Source organism: Urtica dioica, chromosome 2 (genome assembly GCF_054948205.1).
Source record: "Urtica dioica subsp. dioica isolate 48M chromosome 2, U.dioica_male_clone48M_v1_H2, whole genome shotgun sequence".
Classification (NCBI taxonomy): domain Eukaryota; kingdom Viridiplantae; phylum Streptophyta; class Magnoliopsida; order Rosales; family Urticaceae; genus Urtica; species Urtica dioica.
Window position 1 is genome coordinate 23,975,229 of NC_142757.1, and position 15,074 is coordinate 23,990,302.

General features: G+C 60.0%; 1 protein-coding gene across 1 annotated transcript; it reads right to left on the bottom strand.

The window, feature by feature from the left end:
- LOC149404201 (uncharacterized) lies at positions 1 to 14,440 on the bottom strand. The gene is made up of 3 exons (XM_089607445.1): positions 14,292 to 14,440; positions 14,096 to 14,216; positions 1 to 140 (listed from the first exon to the last, which is right to left on the bottom strand). Exons 1-3 carry the CDS (start codon positions 14,436 to 14,438, stop codon positions 1 to 3), a joined length of 408 nt encoding a protein of 135 aa, XP_089463571.1. The 5' UTR covers positions 14,439 to 14,440.
- Positions 14,441 to 15,074: the final 634 nt, after the last annotated feature.

Genomic DNA, 15,074 nt, shown 5'->3' on the forward strand with positions numbered 1-15,074 from the left:
CTAAGAGATCGCCTCGTTCCTCGCCCGCACTGGCGATCCCCCGCGATGAGCCTCGACTCGGGAATGAGCCGCGGCCAGAGCTTCAGCAGTAGGCTCTACCCTCGGCTCTCGCGCGTGCGATCGGTTTCGAACCATGATATCTGCAAAAGAAAGGAAAAGGCATCAGTCAGTCAGAACATAACTGTTATCGGCCCGACCCCGATCGAAGCTATTCAAAGGCAAAAAAGCAATCAGACTTGCCCTGGCCATTAATCGGCCCTTGGGCCGGCTCGGCCAAGGGCCAGCCCAGTGACCTCGGCCCAAGACCGAGCTCGACCTCGGCCTCACGAGCGACCTCGGCCTCGCGAGCTACCTCGGCCTCGCGAGCTCGACCTCGGCCTCGCGACCTCGGCCTCACGAGCTCGACCTCGGCCTCACGAGCAACCTCGGTCTTGCGAGCTCGACCTCGGCCTCGCGAGTTCGACCTCGGCCTCACAGGCCTATCCTCGGCCCTATGCTATCCTCGGCCGAGCCTATGTTATCCTCGGCCAAGGGGCCTACCAATGACGCCAGCCCATGTTGTCCTCAGCCCAGGGGCACGCCAATGACGCCAGCCTATGTTATCCTCGGCCAAGGGGCACGTCAATAGCGCCAGTCTATGTTATCCCCTGCCGAGCCCATGCTATCCCCAGCCGAGGGGCCCACCAGTGACGCCACCCTATGCTATCCTCGGCCGGGCCTATGCTATCCTCGGCCAAGGGCCGAACCCATGTTATCCTCGGCCAAGGGGCACGTCAATAGCCCCTTGGTCGCCTATAAATACAGGTTCCTCTCGCCTTCTCCAGGTAATCCAAGTTTGAGGACTGAAACGCTGCCGACCTCACCTTTCGCTCGTTTCTCTCAAGTCTCGACCCCTAAACACTTAAACCCCCTATTCTCCACCTCAATCCCACTAATGTTGAGCGTCGGAGAGGTAAACAGAGGCACCCCCTCTGTTTTCCCTTCTTAGCTCATGGTTCTCTCATCCTTTCCAGGTACCCCGGCGAGCTCAGACACCATCGACAGCCAAGGGAAGATCTGGGCAACCAGGTCCGACACGCTCGAGCCCAGGCGAGGCCACTTGGTCCGGCCTTGGGTCTAACCGCCTGTGGCTTCTAAATCGTTGTCCAGAAAACGGCGACAACATTTTGGCGCTAGAAGGAGGGGATCTCTCGACCTTGACGACACATTCCCTCTACCACTTTCACCCCGACTTTTGAACGATGAGTCACATTCCCACTACCTCCGCGGGTACTCGGGCAACGACCTCGAGGTACAGTCTCCGACGCCTCGCACACCGTCTTGAAGGACAACCTCGCGATAGCGAGAGCCAGCCCCAAGGCCCGGTGAACGTCCCCGAGGCCGAGCTCCGAGAGGACAGGGCCCGGCGGCTTGCGGAGCTCCTTGACCGTCCCGGCGTTGACGGTTCGCTCATTGCCGATCTCCTCGGCTACGATGTCGAGGATCGATCCGCCCATAACGACTCCGACCCCGACTATGTGGGGGTGTCGAGGACCGATGAGGCGACTCCTAGCCTCGCCCATTCACGGTCCGAGAGGCCCAATGGCGCTTTGGCCGACCCGTCGCGTCCGGCGCGACGACAGGCACGGTCGCGTTCCCAGGGACTCGCCCCTTCGGTTTCAAGAGGCGGCCGGACACGGCCCCTCGCCAAGGAGAGAGCGACTCTGGGCAATGATGGGGCCGATAGCCGAAGCGCTCGCCGCGCGGCCCGACCAAGGGCGAACTCGCCCCACCACGCGCCGAGCGTGGACCTTAGAGAGCGCTTGACGGCGCAGAGAAACTCCCGGGGGGAAGATCTCCGCCAAAGGCTCAACTCTCGGCCAACCTCAGGCCAATATCGTGGACCAAGCGTCCAACGAGTCCCAGCCAGCGACTCCCGTGGCTCCGGCGGTCAGCCTTGCTAACGGGCTTGACATGGTCACGATGATTCAGAGCCTCCAAAACCAAATCATCGAGATGAGGGAGTCGGGGAGGCAGAGGCCATATGGGGGGATCGAGGAATCATACTCTCCCTTCGTCGCGCAAATCCTCGCGCAACCTTGCGTGGGGAACTTCAAATTGCCATCCATCCCTCCCTATGATGGGCGGACTGACCTGAACTTCCACATCCAACACTACGAGACATGGATGACAATGCAAGGGCAGCCGGACGCGACCCTATGCCAAGCTTTAGCCTAACCCTCACGGGGTCGGGCTTTGAGTGGTTCCGGAGCTTGAGACCCGGGAGCATCCCATCCTTCCGGGCTTTGCAGGAGGCTTTCCTAGCCCGATTCGCCACGCTCGTGGCACAAAAGAAGTCGAAGACCGACCTCCTCTCCCTTCGGCAAGGGAGAGACGAGACGTTGAGGCAATACCTCGCTCGCTTCACCGAGGAGTCTCACAAAGTCGAGGGTTTCGACGACAAGGACGCCATCACGGCGATCACTGAAGGAGTTCGCACGAGCGACTTCCTCAAGTCCATTGTAGGGAAGGTCCCGTGAAGCATGGCAGAGCTGATGACAAGAGCCCGCACGTATATAGGAATCGAGGACTATCTCGATGGCCAAGATGGCCGGAAGTCAGGGGGACAAGGTAGTCGACGCCGCGACAACCCAGACGGAGATCGTCCCGACCCTCGAAAGAGGAGGAACAAGGGAGGCCAGGCCCCTAACGGCCGCTCCCTCCCCGGGCCGAGACCGGCACACGTCGATAGCTTCCGAAAGTTCTCGACGTTCACCCCCTTGAACACCCCACCGGAGCGGATCCTGGCTCTGCACCGCGACAAGCTAGGGAGCCTTACTCCTCTCACAAAGGATCCTGCAAAGAGGGATCGAAACAAGTTCTTCGAATACCACCAAGATCACGGGCATCTGACATCCGAATGCTATCAACTCAGGCGTCAGATCGAGGCCCTGATTCAAGATGGGAAACTGAAAGAGTACGTCCATAGAACGATCGGGACGGCCGCGGCGCACGGAGAGCGCCCGCGGCAAGAAAGGAAAGGTCCGGCGACGGTGACCGTCACGGACCGAGCGGTAATCGAAGAACCGGAGAGCTCACAGCTGCACGTTGTGGGCTCAATCATGGGCGGCCCGGAGTTTGGAGACTCGAGCACGCAAAGGAAGAAGTACGTGAGGGAAGTTTCCCAAGGGAAAATAGCGCACTACATCAACCACACGTACGAGGCTCCTCCTCCGGCCCCGTTCGAGTCCATGTTCTTCACTGGCCAAGAGGCGGCGCGAGTCCTCCACCCACACAACGACGTGATAGTCGTCTCAGCCCCGGTCGCCAACAACCTCGTCCGGAGAATCCTAATCGACAATGGGAGCTCCGCCGATATAATCTTCAAGGCAGCGCTGGACAGGATGAAGCTATCTGGGATGAGACCGACCCCGATCTCGACTCCGCTCTTCGGCTTCTCCGGGGAGAAGGTCATGACGGAGGGAACCATCGAACTCCCGGTGACCTTCGGGACACCGGGGGGCTCGAGGTCACCCACATCGTACCGTTCTTGGTCGTGGACCAACCCTCCGCCTACAACGTCATAATTGGCCGCCCGACCCTCAACCGGTTGAAGGCCATCACTTCCACTTACCACCTGATGATGAAGTTCCTGACGGACAAAGGGATAGCCATAATGTTGGGAGACCAATCAATGGCGAGGATGTGCTACATCCAAGGCGTGGACGAGAAAGAAAAGGGAAAAATGGTGAGCACCGTCTTCCAACTCGGGGACAAGTTCCCGTGCGAAATGGGGAAAGGAGAAATCTTCGGAGAACTGGACCAGAGAGACGATGTCGAGCGTCGAAAGGTGGAGACACCGGACGACCTTGTTCCCATCGTGTTAGACGACACCAAACCCGACCAGGTGGTCAGGGTAGGCGCCCAGCTCCCGGCCAAAGTCCGAGACCAGCTCGCCACCTTCCTCCGCAAGCACAAGGACATCTTCGCGTGGACACATGCCGACATGCCGGGGATCGACCCTGAGATAATGGTTCACCGTCTCAACGACGACAAAAGAGTGGCCGAACGCGTCCAACCGCGGCGGACGTTCAGCACGGAGAGATACCAAGCCATCGGTGTAGAGGTCGACAAACTTCTCGCTGCCGACTTCATCAGGGAGGCGGAACACCCCAAGTGGGTGTCCAACGTGGTGATGGTCAAGAAGCCAAACGAGAAATGGCAGATCTGTATCGACTATAAGGATCTCAACAAGGCCTGCCCGAAAGATAGCTTCCCCCTCCCGAGGATCGAGCAGCTTGTGGACGCTACGGCGGGCCACGAGTTGTTGAGCTTCATGGACGCCTATTCAGGCTACAACCAGATCCGCATGCACGAGCCAGACCAGATCAAGACCACCTTTGTTACGAACCGCGGACTCTACTGTTACAAGGTCATGCTCTTTGGCCTCAAAAACGCGGGAGCGACGTATCAAAGGTTGGTAAACCGAATGTTCGCCAATCAAATTGGCAAAACCATGGAAGTCTACGTTGACGATATGCTCGTCAAAAGCCTCAAGATCCACGACCACGTTCGAGACCTGGGAGAAATGTTTGCGATCCTGCGACACTACAAGATGAAGCTCAACCCCAACAAGTGCGCTTTTGGAGTCGAGTCCGGAAAATTCTTGGGCTACATGGTTAGCCACCGCGGGATCGAGGCTAACCCTGAGAAGATTAGGGCGATCTTAGAAATGAGGTCGCCGCAGAAAGTGAAAGAAGTTCAGAGTCTGACAGGAAGGATCGCCGCCCTAACGCGATTCGTGTCCAAGGCCACCGACAAGTGCCAACCGTTTTTTAAGGCACTAAAGAAGACCGACGGGTTCAAGTGGACGGAGAAGTGCGAGGAAGCATTCCGTGAAATGAAAGCCTACTTCGCCTCCCCCCCGTTCCTTGCAAAGCCAAAGAATGGCGAAACCTTCTACATCTACCTCGCGGTTTCCGACAGGGCCGTGACCGCGATTCTCATACGCGAAGAAGACAAGGTGCAATGGCCGGTCTACTATGTTAGCAAGGCGCTCCTCGACGCCAAGACTCGATACCCGGAAATCGAGAGATTGTCCCTCGCCCTTGTCATTAGCGAGAAAACTCCGACCCTACTTTCAGGCGCACCCCATTGTGGTCCGCACGGGACATCCCATCGAGAAGGCTCTTCAAAAATGGACCTCCTCTCGGATGGCCGTGTGGTCCCAAGAGTTGGGCGAGTACGGGGTCGAGTTCCAACCAAGAACCGCCATCAAGGGCCAGGCCCTCGCCGACTTCATCGCCGAATTCACAACGGCCCCGACCGGCGAGGGCGACGAGAGTAGTAAGGGCACAAAAGACAAGGAGGACGACCACGGCGAGCCGTCAAGGAAGAGGTCCAACGCCCGGGGGGCTGGCGCCGGCGTTGTGCTCACAAATCCCGATAGGGAAAAACTGAGATATGCCCTGCGGTTCGAGTTCAAGGCTTCTAACAACGAGGCGGAGTACGAGGCTCTGATCGTTGGCTTGGAGCTGGCAGACAGGCTAGGCGCCCAAAACCTGCGCATACACTGCGACTCGCAGTTGATCATGAACCAGGTTAAGGGCGACTACGCCGCTAAAGAGCCAAACATGGTCGCGTACTTATCCAAAACCCGAAAGAACCTAGAGGCACTGTCATGGTTCGAGATCGTCCAAGTCCCCCGAGAAGCGAACATCGACGCTGACGCCCTAGCTCGCCTCGCGTCCGGGATAGACGAGGAGGGCGAAGGCAGCGTCCCGATCGAGGTGCTGACCCGACCCTACGTCTCGAGAGGCGACGTAGGGGTAGTTGACGAGACTCCGCCTCCCTCATGGATGACACCGCTCGTAGAATTCCTTAAGCGAGGAGTCGTCCCCGGAGACAAAGAGGAGGCCAAAAAGCTGAGAAGCTTGGCGCCGAAGTACACGATGAGGGAGAACAACCTGTTCAAAAGAGGCTATTCCACGCCCCTCCTCCGCTGCTTGACCGAGGTCAAGGCGAAGAGGGCGTTTCGCAAGGTGCATGAGGGGGTGTGCGGAAACCATGCCGCCGGACAGTCTTTGGCATTGAAACTCCTAAGGCTCGGATATTTTTGGCCAACCTTGAAAAAGGACTCCCACGAGTGGGCCAAAAGTTGCGACAAATGCCAAAAGTTCGCCCACATCCCGCGCCAAGCACCGGCACCGCTATGTCCGATCATCGTACCGCGCCCCTTCGCAAAGTGGGGAATCGATCTCATCGGCGAGCTACCTATGGCTCCGAGGCAATACAAGCATGCGATCGTGGCAATCGACTATTTCACGAAGTGGGTAGAGGCCGAACCGCTGGCAAAGATCACCGAGACAAACACAACGAACTTCATCTGGAAGAACATTGTCTGCCGCTTCGGGATTCCCGCGTCGATTGTGACCGATAACGGAAAGCAGTTTGACAACGCGCGCCTCCGAGAAGTATGCGAGCGGTTGGGCATTAGCAAGACTTTCTCTTCCCCCCGTCATCCTCAAGCCAACGGTCAGGTAGAGGCGGTCAACAAAACGATCAAGGAGAATCTGAAAAAGAAGCTGGAGGAGAAAAAGGGGGCTTGGGCCGACGAGCTCCCCATGGTCCTGTGGGCATACCGAACCACCGCGCGAAACGCGACCGGCGAAACTCCTTTCGCTCTCGCGTTCGGCGTCGAGGCCGTGGTACCCGTCGAGACCAAGCTGCCGACCCTGCGCATCGAGGAATACGAAGAAACCGCCAACGACAACGCGATCAGGCTCGAGCTGGACCTCATAGATGAGAGGAGGGCGAACGCGCTCACCCGCCTTGCTGCACAAAAGAGGAAGGTCGAAAAATACTACAACTCCAAGGTCAAGCTACGGCAGTTCACCGACGGAAGCCTCGTCCTCAAGAGGGTGTTCCAAAACATCAAAGTGCAAGGGGCAGGAGTCTTGGGCCCCACTTGGGAAGGTCCATACCGCGTGCTCCGAGCCATCAACAACGGCACGTACGAGCTCGAGAACCTGGAAGGACTCGTATTCACGCAACCTTGGAACGCGGAACACCTTCGGCGGTACTACCAATAGACGCCCGTTCCCGCTTACTCTATGTTTTGTTATGTCATTCCATTTTCAATTTTTGAAATGACATTTTTAAATCTCAAGTACGGCCGAACAGCCTGGGAATGCAATTTTTTTTTAACTATTTCAACGTTGTAATCGAATTACACTTCGCTTCGAAACCTTTGCTTTATTTTGTAACAATTTCTTGTCTTCTGTGCGAGTACCCGAGAAACTCGGGGGGCTAACGGATTGTTGGGACTTCGGCTTCGCCTGGCCGAGCTCGTCACTTCGCCTAGTCGAGCTCGCCGCTTCGCCTGGTCGAGCTCGTCACTTCGCCTAGTCGAGCTCGCCACTTCGCCTGGTCGAGCTCGTCGCTTCGCCTAGTCGAGTTCGTCACTTCGCCTGGTCGAACTCGTCACTTCGCCTTGTCGAGCTCGCCGCTTCGCCTGGTCGAGCTCGCCACTTCGCCTGGTCGGGCTCGCCACTTCGCCTGGTTCGCCTGGTCAAGCTCGCCACTTCGCCTGGTCGAGCTCGTTGCTTCGCCTAGTCGAGCTCGCCACTTCGCCTGGTCGAGCTCGTCGCTTTGCCTAGTCGAGCTCGCCACTTCGCCTGGTCGAGCTCGTCACTTCGCCTAGTCGAGCTCGCCACTTCGCCTGGTCGAGATCGTCACTTCGCCTAGTCGAGCTCGCCGCATCGCCTGGTCGAGCTCGTCACTTCGCCTAGTCGAGCTCGCCACTTCGCCTGGTCGAGCTCGTCACTTCGCCTAGACGAGCTCGTCGCCTCGCCTACTCAAGCTCATCGCTTCGCCTACTCGAGCTCGTCGCTTCGCTTAGTCGAGCTCGTCGCTTCGCCTAGTCGGGTTCGCCACTTCGCCTGGTCGAGCTCGTCACTTCGCCGAGTCGAGCTCGCCGCTTCACCTGGTCGAGCTCACCACTTCGCCTGGTCGAGCTCGCCACTTTGCCTAGTCGAGCTCGTCACTTCGCCTGGTCGAGCTCGTCACTTCGCCTGGTCGAGCTCGTCACTTCGCGTAGTCGAGCTCGCCACTTCGCCTTGTCGAGCTCGTCAACTCGCCAAGTCGAGGTCGCCGCTTCGCCTGGTCGAGCTCGCCACTTCGCCTGGTCGAGCTCGTCACTTCGCCTAGTCGAGCTCGCCACTTCGCCTGGTCGAGCTCGCCACTTCGCCTGGGCGAGCTCGTCACTTCGCCTAGTCGAGCTCGCCACTTCGCCTGGTCGAGCTCGTCGCCTCGCCTAGTCGAGCTCGCCTCTTCACCTGGTCGAGCTCGTCACTTCGCCTAGTCGTGGTCACCACTTCGCCTGGTCGAGCTCGTCGCCTCGCCTAGTGGAGCTCGTCGCTTCGCCTAGTCGGGTTCGCCACTTCGCCTAGTCGAATTCGCCGCTTCGCCTAGTCGGGTTCGCCACTTTGCCTGGTCGAGCTCGTCACTTCGCCTAGTCGAGCTCGTCGCCTCGCCTAGTCGAGCTCGTCGCTTCGCCTAGTCGAGCTCGTCGCTTCGCCTAGTCGAGCTCGTCGCTTCGCCTAGTCGGGTTCGCCACTTCGCCTGGTCGAGCTCGTCACTTCGCCTAGTCGAGCTCGCCGCTTCGCCTGGTCGAGCTCGTCACTTCGCCTAGTCGAGTTCGCCGCTTCGCCTGGTCGAGCTCGCCACTTCGCCTGGTCGAGTTCGCCACTTCGCCTAGTCGAGCTCGCCACTTCGCCTGGTCGAGCTCACCACTCCGCCTAGTCGACCTCGCCACTTCGCCTGGTCGAGCTCACCACTTCGCCTGGTCGAGCTCGCCACTTCGCCTAGTCGAGTTCGCCACTTCGCCTGGTCGAGCTCGCCACTTCGCCTGGTCGAGCTCGTCACTTCGCCTAGTCGAGCTCGCCACTTCGCCTGGTCGAGCTCGTCACTTCGCCTAGTCGAGCTCGCCACTTCGCCTGGGCGAGCTCGTCACTTCGCCTAGTCGAGCTCGCCACTTCGCCTGGTCGAGCTCGTCGCCTCGCCTAGTCGAGCTCGCCGCTTCACCTGGTCGAGCTCGTCACTTCGCCTAGTCGTGCTCGCCACTTCGCCTGGTCGAGCGCGTCGCCTCGCCTAGTCGAGCTCGTCGCTTCGCCTAGTCGGGTTCGCCACTTCGCCTAGTCGAATTCGCCGCTTCGCCTAGTCGAATTCGTCGCCTCGCGTAGTCGAGCTCGTCACTTCGCCTAGTCGGGTTCGCCGCTTCGCCTAGTCGAGCTCGTCGCTTCGCCTAGTCGAGCTCCTCGCTTCGCCTAGTCGGGTTCGCCACTTCGCCTAGTCGAGTTTGCCGCTTCGCCTAGTCGGGTTTGCCACTTCGCCTGGTCGAGCTCGTCACTTCGCCTAGTCGAACTCGCCGCTTCGCCTGGTCGAGCTCGTCACTTCGCCTAGTCGAGTTCGCCACTTCGCCTAGTCGAGTTCGCCACTTCGCCTGGTCGAGCTCGTCACTTCGCCTAGTCGAGCTCGCCGCTTCGCTTGGTCGAGCTCACCACTTCGCCTGGTCGAGCTCGCCACTTCGCTTAGTCGAGCTCGTCACTTCGCCTGGTCGAGCTCGTCACTTCACCTAGTCGAGCTCGCCACTTCACCTGGTCGAGCTCGTCGCCTCGCCTAGTCGAACTCGCCGCTTCGCCTGGTCGAGCTCGCCACTTCTCCTGCTCGTGCTCGTCACTTCGCCTAGTCGAGGTCGCCACTTCGCCTGGTCGAGCTCGTCACTTCGCCTAGTCGGGCTCGCCACTTCGCCTGGGCGAGCTCGTCACTTCGCCTAGTCGAGCTCGCCACTTCGCCTGGTCGAGTTCGTCGCCTCGCCTAGTCGAGCTCGCCGCTTCGCCTGGTCGAGCTCGTCACTTCGCCTAGTCGTGCTCGCCACTTCGCCTGGTCGAGCTCGTCGCCTCGCCTAGTCGAGCTCGTCGCTTCGCCTAGTCGGGTTCGCCACTTCGCCTAGTCGAATTCACCTAGTCGGGTTCGCCACTTCGCTTGGTCGAGCTCGTCACTTCGCCTAGTCAAGCTCGTCACTTCGCCTAGTCGAGCTCGCCGCTTCGCCTAGTCGAGCTCGTCGCTTCGCCTAGTCGGGTTCGCCACTTCGCCTAGTCGAGTTTGCGGCTTCGCCTAGTCGGGTTCGCCACTTCGCCTGGTCGAGCTCGTCACTTCGCCTAGTCGAGCTCGCCGCTTCGCCTGGTCGAGCTCGTCACTTCGCCGAGTCGAGCTCGTCACTTCGCCTAGTCGAGCTCGTCACTTCGCCTAGTCGAGCTCGCCACTTCGCCTGGTCGAGCTCGTCACTTCGCCTAGTCGAGTTCGTCACTTCGCCTGGTCGAACTCGCCACTTCGCCTGGTCGAGCTCGCCGCTTCGCCTGGTCGAGCTCGCCGCTTCGCCTGGTCGAGCTCGCCACTTCGCCTGGTCGGGCTCGCCACTTCGCCTGGTCGAGCTCGCCACTTCGCCTGGTCGAACTCCTTGCTTCGCCTATTCGAGCTCGCCACTTCGCCTGGTCGAGCTCGTAGCTTTGCCTAGTCGAGCTCGCCACTTCGCCTGGTCGAGCTCGTCACTTCTCCTAGTTGAGCTCGCCACTTCGCCTGGTCGAGCTCATCACTTCGCCTGGTCGAGCTCGTCACTTCGCCTAGTCGAGCTCGCCACTTCGCCTAGTCGAGCTTGCCACTTCGCCTGGTCGAGCTCGTCGCTTCGCCTAGTCGAGCTCGTCGCTTCGCCTAGTCGAGCTCGTCGCTTCTCCTAGTCGGGTTCGCCACTTCGCCTGGTCGAGCTCGTCACTTCGCCTAGTCGAGTTCGCCACTTCGCCTGGTCGAGCTCGTCGCTTCGCCTAGTCGAGCTCGCCGCTTCGCCTGGTCGAGCTCGTCACTTCGCCTAGTCGAGTTCGCCACTTCGCCTAGTCGAGTTCGCCACTTCGCCTAGTCGAGTTTCCCACTTCGCCTAGTCGAGCTCGCCGCTTCGCCTGGTCGAGCTCACCACTTCGCCTGGTCGAGCTCGCCACTTCGCCTAATCGAGCGCGTCACTTCGCCTGGTCGAGCTCGTCACTTCGCCTAGTCGAGCTCGCCACTTCGCCTGGTCGAGCTCGTCGCCTCGCCTAGTCGAGCTCGCCGTTTTGCCTGGTCGAGCTCGCCACTTCGCCTGGTCGAGCTCGTCACTTCGCCTAGTCGAGCTCGCCACTTCGCCTGGTCGAGCTCGTCACTTCGCCTAGTCAAGCTCGCCACTTCGCCTAGTCGAGCTCGCCACTTCGTCTGGTCGAGCTCGTCGCCTCGCCTAGTCGAGCTAGCCGCTTCGCCTGGTCGAGCTCGTCACTTCGCCTAGTCGTGCTCGCCACTTCGCCTGGTCGAGCTCGTCGCCTCGCCTAGTCGAGCTCGTCGCTTCGCCTAGTCGGGTTCGCCACTTCGCCTAGTCGAATTCGCCGCTTCGCCTAGTCGGGTTCGCCACTTCGCCTGGTCGAGCTCGTCGCTTCGCCTAGTCGAGCTCGTCGCTTCGCCTAGTCGAGCTCGCCGCTTCGCCTAGTCGAGCTCGTCACTTCGCCTAGTCGAGCTCGTCGCTTCGCCTAGTCGAGTTTGCCGCTTTGCCTAGTCGGGTTCGCCACTTCGCCTTGTCGAGCTCGTCACTTCGCCTAGTCGAGCTCGCCGCTTCGCCTAGTCGAGCTCGCCGCTTCGCCTTGTCGAGCTCGTCACTTCGCCTAGTCGAGCTCATCACTTCGCCTAGTCGAGCTCGTCGCTTCGCCTGGTCGAGCTCACCACTTCGCCTGGTCGAACTCGCCACTTCGCCTAATCGAGCTCGTCACTTCGCCTGGTCGAGCTCGTCACTTCGCCTAGTCGAGCTCGCCACTTCGCCTGGTCGAGCTCGTCGCCTCGCCTAGTCGAGCTCGCCGTTTTGCCTGGTCGAGCTCGCCACTTCGCCTGGTCGAGCTCGTCACTTCGCCTAGTCGAGCTCGCCACTTCGCCTGGTCGAGCTCGTCACTTCGCCTAGTCGAGCTCGCCACTTCGCCTAGTCGAGCTCGCCACTTCGTCTGGTCGAGCTCGTCGCCTCGCCTAGTCGAGCTAGCCGCTTCGCCTGGTCGAGCTCGTCACTTCGCCTAGTCGTGCTCGCCACTTCGCCTGGTCGAGCTCGTCGCCTCGCCTAGTCGAGCTCGTCGCTTCGCCTAGTCGGGTTCGCCACTTCGCCTAGTCGAATTCGCCGCTTCGCCTAGTCGGGTTCGCCACTTCGCCTGGTCGAGCTCGTCGCTTCGCCTAGTCGAGCTCGTCGCTTCGCCTAGTCGAGCTCGCCGCTTCGCCTAGTCGAGCTCGTCACTTCGCCTAGTCGAGCTCGTCGCTTCGCCTAGTCGAGTTTGCCGCTTTGCCTAGTCGGGTTCGCCACTTCGCCTGGTCGAGCTCGTCACTTCGCCTAGTCGAGCTCGCCGCTTCGCCTTGTCGAGCTCGTCACTTCGCCTAGTCGAGCTCATCACTTCGCCAAGTCGAGCTCATCGCTTCGCCTAGTCGATCTCGTCACTTCGCCTAGTCGAGTTCGCCACTTCGCCTAGTCAAACACGTCACTTCGCCTAGTCGAGTTCGCCACTTCGCCTAGTCGAGTTCCCCACTTCGCCTAGTCGAGTTCGCCACTTCGCCTAGTCGAGTTCGCCACTTCGCCTAGTCGAGTTCGTCACTTCGCCTAGTCGAGTTCGTCACTTCGCCTAGTCGAACTCGTCACTTCGCCTAGTTGAGCTCGTCACTGCGAGCTGGTCACTCCGCCTAGTCGAACTCGTCACGTCGTCTAGCCGAGCTCATCGCCTCGTCTAGTCGGGCTTGCACAATGACACGTTTTACGCACCGAAAGGTAGCTAAAGATTAACAAGTCGGATCCGCGCAGCGGACCTCCAATCCCCGCGCGACGCTCTTGATAGGCAATGGGGGCGTCGGTAGATCGCGTCCGCGCACCGGACCGTCGATCTCGGCAGTCAAAACCCAAAACGTGACGCGCGTACCGACCAGTACCACGCTCACCGGGAACTGCAAGCTCGTCCCAATACGCACGCCGATAGGTAACGTACTCGCCGGAAGACGAGCGCGACGGCCACCCAGCTCGCACATGCCGACAGGCGACGAGTCACGAATGAATGGCTGAAGGTCGCACCCGCCGGGGGAATCTGGTCTAGCCAGCGTCCGCGGGAAGCTTCGCCGCCAAGTGCGGCAGTAAGCCGTGCAAACCGGTTATGCTAGGTAAGGCAAGCCGGGCTCGTGAGACACGCACCAATCACAACGCGCGAATCGATTACGCTAAGCATGGCAAGTCGAGAAAATAAGACGCATAACAGACAGAAAAGCTCTGACTAAGGCGAACAATGTTGTACAAACAACCCAAAAAGAAAAGTATGAGAACACGACAAACTTCTAACGGAAGAAAGACATAACAAAATTCCGGAAGAATGCATGATGCAAGCGCTAAACAAGTTCGCGGAAAACCGAAGAAAACCCGGCTACTCCGAGCCGAAGTCGATCTGCTCTTCGTCTTCCTCGGGGCAGGGGGCGCCAAACCCACCGATGACTTCTCCGTCGAGTTGAAGGTTCGCCGACTGGGCGGCTTCCGCGGGGGCTTGAGTACGCAGGTCATCCTCAGGCGACTCGTCGTCCAGAGGAGGAAACATGACGTCGAAGAAGGAAAACGTGGTCCCGCGAGACACGTTCTCCTTCACGGTCGCGTCTCGGACCCGTTTGGCTGCCTCATAGCGGGCCGCCTCCAGCGCGAGGTCCCAGTCATCCTCCAGGTCCGTCTTGGACTGCACGGCGTCGTCTTTCTCCTCGGCAAGGATCTGCACCTCCGCCCGCAAAGTATCCCTCTCCCTCTCGGTCTTGAGCCGGGAGATCTCACTCGCTGACAGCCGGGCGTGGACGATGTTCAGCTCCTCGTCCCGACTCGAGAGCGCCGCCTGGAGCTTCTTTGTCTCCCCTAAGAAGGTGTCGGCCGCCTGCTCCGCCTTCTCCCGAGACGCCTGCCCGGCCGTGCGAAGCGATTTCTCGGTCGCCAACTCCTCGCGAGCTCGCTTCAGCTCCTCCTCGAGTGCTTGGAATTCTCGAGCAGTACGGGCTCCCGCTAGAGCGTCAGCGTGGGCGGCCGCCGTGCTCTCCTTGTCCTTCTCCATAATCTGCATGCGCCGCAGCAGGTCCCGGAGAATGCGACCGCTTCGCTCTTGACGTGCGAGCATCTGCAGAGACAAGCGATATACGTATAATCGAAGTAAGCATAAGGGTTACGCATGAGATAAGCAGGCGTATCGTACCTTTCGGGCATCGCCGATCCCGTTTTGGAAATGCTCCAGATCGCTTGCCGTCAGCAAACCCTTGAAGTCCCGCAGAGAGGTCCCAAGAATCCCTCGGGAGCACTGATCCCTCAGCTCCGCCGCCTCCGCCAGGAGCATCGAATCCATGCTATCCGGCACCGTCGATGTGTGGGCGCGCTTGTGGCCGGAGGGTGGCCCGAAGGAAGTCGACGACGACGATCGCTTGTTAGAAGAGATCGCCTCGTTCCCCGCATGCGGCGGCGACCCTCGGCGGCGAACCTCGGCTCGGAGGCAAACCGCGGTCGTGGCTTCAGCGATAGGTGCCACTTTCGGCACTTGCGTGCGCGGCCGATGTCGTCTGGGCATGGTATCTGAAAGAGAGAGAGACGGCAGTAAGTTAGAATACACACGATAAGCGTAATACAACAAAGAGCGCGATAACGCGAGAGCGTGTGAACGGATAGTACCCCCCGCGTCAGGGGGAGGGGTGGACGAACCCCCCGCCTCTGATACAGGGTCCTCCGTAACCTCCACGCCAAGACCGAGGCACGGAGGGACGTTGCCACAAGGCACGAACCACCCGGTCCTCGCCATGAGGTACGGGGACTCGAACAGTGACCCCTGCCGCCTCGAATCCGGGATCGCTTTGATCACGGATACAAGTTCGGAATCTTCTACGTCCCCGACGGAGGGAAAGTCGACCGCGGGCCCTAACGCTAAGGGCGCGGACCCAAAGGCCGACTCAGAAACCCACACCCAAGGGTACCGGTGCTTCGAGGTAAC

Excerpts from the sequence above, each read along its gene's own strand:
- LOC149404201 (XM_089607445.1), bottom strand. The coding sequence starts at position 14,438 with ATGGATTCGATGCTCCTGGCGGAGGCGGCGGAGCTGAGGGATCAGTGC. Across the intron at positions 14,217-14,291 it reads GGATCGGCGATGCCCGAAAG|ATGCTCGCACGTCAAGAGCG; the intron begins GTACGATACGCC and ends TTGTCTCTGCAG. Across the intron at positions 141-14,095 it reads TGACGCTCTAGCGGGAGCCC|ATATCATGGTTCGAAACCGA; the intron begins GTACTGCTCGAG and ends TTTCTTTTGCAG.